Raw genomic sequence first — 5,924 nt, forward strand, 5'->3', positions numbered from 1 at the left:
CCCTGTCTACTGAATTTCCCCCAAAACTTGCCGGGAGGTTCCTTCTAGCGCCGATGGGGACTGCAGAGCTGGCGCTTGGACCTTACCCAGCGGCCCCTACTCCGAAGGAGTGACCCAGGCACAGGCGACTTTACAGGGTCTCTTTCTCTCTTGGGTGTTTCACACACATGCGCCTCTGTGCAAACACCTGTGTTTTACGTGTTTTAAAGTGAAAAGGGAATACTTGAAATGCGGAAGTCAGGTTAAGGAAATTGGGTTCTTCACTGAACTCTGCCAAGATCCGGTCAATATAATGGCGGTGTGTGTTTATGCAGCTCTTTACCAAAGAGGGTAATATCAAACTCTGCCCACAAGTGGCGGATTCCTCTGGGAGTCTGGGACTCTGCGAAGCAGTGGAGGCATGGCTGGAGAAAGCCACAGGTCCCCAAACCGCTAAAGCCAAAAACCGTGTAGGGAACAAGTTTTGTTTTGTTTTTTCTCTTCCCATGTTCCTGAGCAGAAATTAAAAGAGGAAAGGTCGCATGGAGCTGGTTACATTCCTGTCGGCCTTCCCCCGCTTCCCATTCGTTTAACAGTTCTCTCTAATCGTTTCCAGTTCTCCTAGGATAACGGGAAAATTGTTTCCTGGCACCCCGCACTCCCACAGGACACACCCGCAATCGTGCACACTTTTGATCCATCCTGGCCAAGGCCCCCACCTAGCGGTTTAAACTCGCTGGCTTTGCTTCCCTCTCCTATGGTTTCTAAGTGAGCGCTGCAGTTTGCAAAAATAATTGTTTATCTAGGTGGATGGGTTGGGAGGATGGGAAGGATCCCTTAAAATGTGGTGAAAATGAGACTTAAGGTTAGTGGCAAAATGCTAGATGCTAGGACTGGAGGAGAAAAAGAGAGAAGGCTGTGCTTTTATCCTCAGGATGGCTGCTGCAGCCCAGAACGCATCTAGAGGACGTCCTTGAAGAGCTGCCACCTTAGTTAAAGGAGTACCCTCACTCTCAATGCATGGATGTGTGTGTGTGTGTGTGTGTGTGTTTCTTCATAACACTTAACACTACAGAAAAGTATAAGTATTAATTATTTACTTGTTCATGTAGTTATTGTCTGTCTCTTCTACAATGTAAACTGCTGGAAAAGAGGGTCTGAGTCTACTCCCACTGGCCTCCATACCTCTGGAGCCTAGAAAAATACTCAGCATAGAGTAGGCACTCTATTTTTTGCCTGCCTGCCTGGTTTAGAGAACCAGGGTTCTTAAGGGAACTTGGGTTTGTGCTTTATTGCGTTGGGTAAAAAGCTCTTCTTTCAAAGAATCTTAATTACTCTTCCTCTAAAACTGGGTGGAGGGATCAGATCAGATAACCTTAGGTTCTGACACAGAATGATTCTCTTTAAAATATATGTGCGCTTAATCAGATGAGTTCAATTACAATGCAGTTTTTATTAGATACACTCTAGGTGCCAAACATGGATCTAGATTCTAGGAATTCGTAGTGGGGATCATTTAATCCTTCCAGCTGAAAATACCTTTTCCTTTCCTGGAGCTTTTCTTCACACTTTCTGATTTGCATTTCTACGCTACATTTGTTTCTGTTGAGGTTAGAGGAGAAACTGAGGACAGGGGATCGGTCCCTGGTCATGAGACCTAGGTACTGATATTGCACGCTGCAGCTTATGGCTGACATCCCCATATATTAGTTGAAGGCAAAGGAGACACACAAGACGGTGTTGTTGATGGTTCCAGTCCTCCCCGCCGCGGCATCCCCCTTTTTTCTTGAATTCTGATGGCCTCCTTTCTAGGTGGGCTGTTGGAAGGAACATGCTCCCTGGCAACTGTTTTCCAGAGGCACTGAAGCACTGAGCAGCTGGAACAGGAGGGTGGAGCAGAAGGTTTAATTTCACGTACAGTTGGCTTCTGTTTGTGATACTTCTACATTTTCTCAGATAGCTTTTTCTTTTTCCCTGTTGACTCACAGTTGAGTGAAAAACACAAATTGCTAAAACTTGATGAAAAAATAGTTTTTATTGTATCAAGAGTTGAGGATGACATGAAGCCAGAGGCTCAAAGTACAAAATGCAAACATTGGGTCCTCTACAGAGATATTACTGATGCCTCCTAACCTGGGTGTGGCCCTCAGGGCTGGATATGATTTTAGAGCGGAGAGGTCAGAGACTAGGGCTTCTCCGCCTAAAACTGGCCTTCTAGGGTGGGAGTGGTAGGTGGGAGCCTAGGACCAGACTCCTGGACTAAGCCTGGGATCCTGGCTAAGGACATGGGTCTCACTGGAGGTCAGCGCAGCAAGCTCCGATGTCCGCAGAGGCGAGAACAGGACGCTCTCCTCCCCTGGCCAGAAATGCGGCTTCAGGTTGTCAGGGCTGGGAGGGGGGCCTGGGGTGGGAAACGAGAAGATAGGGCGGTAGGACCCGGCGGGAGCTTCCTTGGCCAGGAAGGGAACGGGGCGGGGGGAAAAGAGGGAGGGAGAGAGAAAAAGAGAAGGTGATCGCGAGCAGGCGTCAGCACTCGCCGCGCCGCACGAGTTGCACTGCTCTGGCGGACGGGACCTGGACTCTATATAAGGAGCCCATCTGCTCCGTAGCTCGCACGCTCCTCCCGGGCTGGCGCACGCCGCGTCCCTCCAGCTCCCCCAGACACCTGCCCCTTCCCCGTGTGCGGCGCCAGGTCCTCCAGACCCGCGCACCCAGTGGCATGGCTCCGAGTGGTTCCCGTGGGACCGAGGTGGCGGTGGCGGCCGCGCGGCCCGAGCAGCCGCAACTCCAGCCCCATTGTCCCCCCTTTTATGGCTCCGTCTCCGCGGGGCCGCTCGTCCGAGTGGCCAGAGAGTGAAAAGAGAGGGAGGGCAGAGCTCCGGCGCGAGGCGCGGCTCAGCGCTGCTCCTAGACTTCACCGCACCCAGCTCTGGCGGCCGCTGCAGCCTCAGAAAAGTGCCCCAGCTTGGGGCGAGGGGCGGGAATGCAAGATCGGGACCTCTCGCTGGCCTGCAAGCTTTGGTCTCCACACCTAGGAAACTCCTGTGGGCAAAGTCTGGAGATCCAAGAGCGTCCAGGTTAGGAGACGCTCAGCCTCAAGCAACTGGGGTAAGAGATCCCATTTGGTCAAAGCCTTCTCCTCAAGCAGTACTTCACCCTCCGGCACTAGACGCCTCCAGGGAGCTGGAGCGGAGCAGGGCTCGGTGGGCCAGTTCTTAGCAACCCAGGGCTAACACCCAGTGTGGAGAGGAACAACCACAGACGCGTCGGCTTTGCCAGGCGCTCTGGAAGTGCAGGGGACGCGCCCGCCTGCCTCGGCTGCCGCACCCATGACCTCTAGTTTCAGCTGTGAACCTGGGCGGAGGAATAATTGAGGAACTCACGGAACTATCAACTGGGGACAAACCTGCGATCGCCACGGTCCTTCCGCCCTCTCCTTCGTCCGCTCCATGCAGAAGAGCTGCGCTCTGGGGCTGGGGCGAGGAGAACCATGGAGGAACCGGGTGCTCAGTGCGCTCCACCGCCGCCCGCGGGCTCCGAGACCTGGCCTCCTCAAGCCAACCTATCCTCTGCTCCCTCCCAAAACTGCAGCACCAAGGACTATATTTACCAGGACTCCATCGCCCTACCCTGGAAAGTACTGCTGGTTATGCTACTGGCGCTCATCACCTTGGCCACCACGCTCTCCAATGCCTTTGTGATTGCCACAGTGTACCGGACCCGGAAACTACACACCCCGGCTAACTATCTAATCGCCTCTCTGGCGGTCACCGACCTGCTCGTGTCCATCCTGGTGATGCCCGTCAGCACCATGTACACTGTCACCGGCCGCTGGACACTGGGCCAGGTGGTCTGTGACTTCTGGCTGTCGTCGGACATCACCTGTTGCACTGCCTCCATCCTGCACCTCTGTGTCATCGCCCTGGACCGCTACTGGGCCATCACGGACGCTGTGGAGTACTCAGCTAAAAGGACTCCCAAGAGGGCGGCGGTCATGATCGCGCTGGTGTGGGTCTTCTCCATCTCTATCTCGCTGCCACCCTTCTTCTGGCGTCAGGCCAAGGCCGAAGAGGAGGTGTCGGACTGCGTGGTGAACACCGACCACATCCTCTACACGGTCTACTCCACGGTGGGTGCTTTCTACTTTCCCACCCTGCTCCTCATCGCCCTCTATGGCCGCATCTACGTGGAAGCCCGCTCCCGGATTTTGAAACAGACGCCCAACAGGACCGGCAAGCGCTTGACCCGAGCCCAGCTGATAACGGACTCCCCCGGGTCCACGTCCTCGGTCACCTCTATTAACTCGCGGGTTCCCGACGTGCCCAGCGAATCCGGGTCTCCTGTGTACGTGAACCAAGTCAAAGTGCGAGTCTCCGACGCCCTGCTGGAAAAGAAGAAACTCATGGCCGCTAGGGAGCGCAAAGCCACCAAGACCCTGGGGATCATTTTGGGAGCCTTTATTGTGTGTTGGCTGCCCTTCTTCATCATCTCCCTAGTGATGCCTATCTGCAAAGATGCCTGCTGGTTCCACCTAGCCATCTTTGACTTCTTCACATGGCTGGGCTATCTCAACTCCCTCATTAACCCCATAATCTATACCATGTCCAATGAGGACTTTAAACAAGCGTTCCATAAACTGATACGTTTTAAGTGCACAAGTTGACTTGCCAATTGCAGTGGGGTCGCCTAAGCGACCTTTGGGGACCAAGTTGTGTCTGGTTCCACAGGTAGGTCGAATCTTCTTTCGCGGTTACTGGGTCCCAGCGAGGCTCTCTCTCCTGGGCAAGGGCAATGGATCCTGAGAAGCCAGGATAGTCCTGAGAGAGAGCTCTGAAAGGAGAAGTGTTCAAACTAAACGTAGAGCTTCCCTGCCCAGGAGGAGGCTCACTTCCTCCCCCTCAAGCCTCGGGCTCAGCACTGACCCCTGCGGCAGCCAATCCCAAAGGGGATTGCAACTTTTAAAAATTGATTATGGAAGGGGATCCCTGCCCTGCTTTGGTATCATGGATAATGCCCACTAGAACCAGTGTATTTGTAATTGTTGTCTGAAGCTTGTCTGAGACAGATCTACATACAGCCTGGCAGTACTTGAACTAGACGCTTAATGCCCTGTGTTTTTGGGGAGAACTTTGTGTTACAGCTTAATTTAAGAACAGTTATTTTGGCATCATTCAGTCTTCAGTTTTTGTCTGTTTAAACTTGGTTGGAGAAACTTGTGGATTTGGTGCTTCAAACCCTATGTGTGGCTTGGATGGCGCAGAGAGACCTTGAAGAGTTAACAGCAAAATTCTGATGCTGAGATCTCTATTTTTATTATACTTGAAACTATATGGGGGTGGGAGGGTGGGAATGGGAGATGAGAGTGTTAAACTGAGAATCAACACCTATGATTGTTTGTTTTCTGCAGATTTGTAATTTTGTAATTCTTGTTTAGCGATGGTCAAACCACAGCTCTAACAAACAAACCATTATGTGTGCTAGTGCCAAAGTCTGCAGACTGCTTTTTTTCCTCCTAATTTCATGTACCTGTCACTTTACACATTTAAATCCCCATAAATGAAGGGTATGATGGGTGACTCAGCCCACACTGCTGCTATATTTCTTACTAATGCAATTGGTAAAACCTATTAGTATTGGAGATATACTGTTCCTTAACAAGAAAAGTGTCTTTATTTTTTATTCAATTGTGTGAGATGTGAAGGAGACTGATGACATGGGACTAGTTCTTACACAATTGAGGAATGGGGTGGGGGTAATAGAAGGATGTATATTTTGACTTGTAAAAAAAATCTTAAAATGCATGAGACTTTTATCTGATAGTCATTTGCACTCTCCTTCCCATCTGTGATTCCTTGTGTGTTAACATATAAAGAAACCAAGAGAACTATCTCCCTTCTCCAGAAACCTTTAAAATACAGTAAGGGCTCTAAAAACGATATTGGAAA

General features: G+C 51.2%; 1 protein-coding gene across 1 annotated transcript; it reads left to right on the forward strand.

Moving 5' to 3' along the window:
- Nucleotides 1-3,105: 3,105 nt before the first annotated feature.
- On the forward strand, nucleotides 3,106-5,114 carry HTR1B (5-hydroxytryptamine (serotonin) receptor 1B, G protein-coupled). The gene has a single exon (XM_011953554.1). The coding sequence runs from the start codon at nucleotides 3,470-3,472 to the stop codon at nucleotides 4,640-4,642; it is 1,173 nt and encodes a 390-aa protein (XP_011808944.1). The 5' UTR covers nucleotides 3,106-3,469; the 3' UTR covers nucleotides 4,643-5,114.
- The last annotated feature ends 810 nt before the right edge of the window (nucleotides 5,115-5,924 follow it).

This window comes from Colobus angolensis, unplaced genomic scaffold (assembly GCF_000951035.1).
Source record: "Colobus angolensis palliatus isolate OR3802 unplaced genomic scaffold, Cang.pa_1.0 Scaffold367, whole genome shotgun sequence".
In the NCBI taxonomy this organism is placed as follows: Eukaryota; Metazoa; Chordata; class Mammalia; order Primates; family Cercopithecidae; genus Colobus; species Colobus angolensis.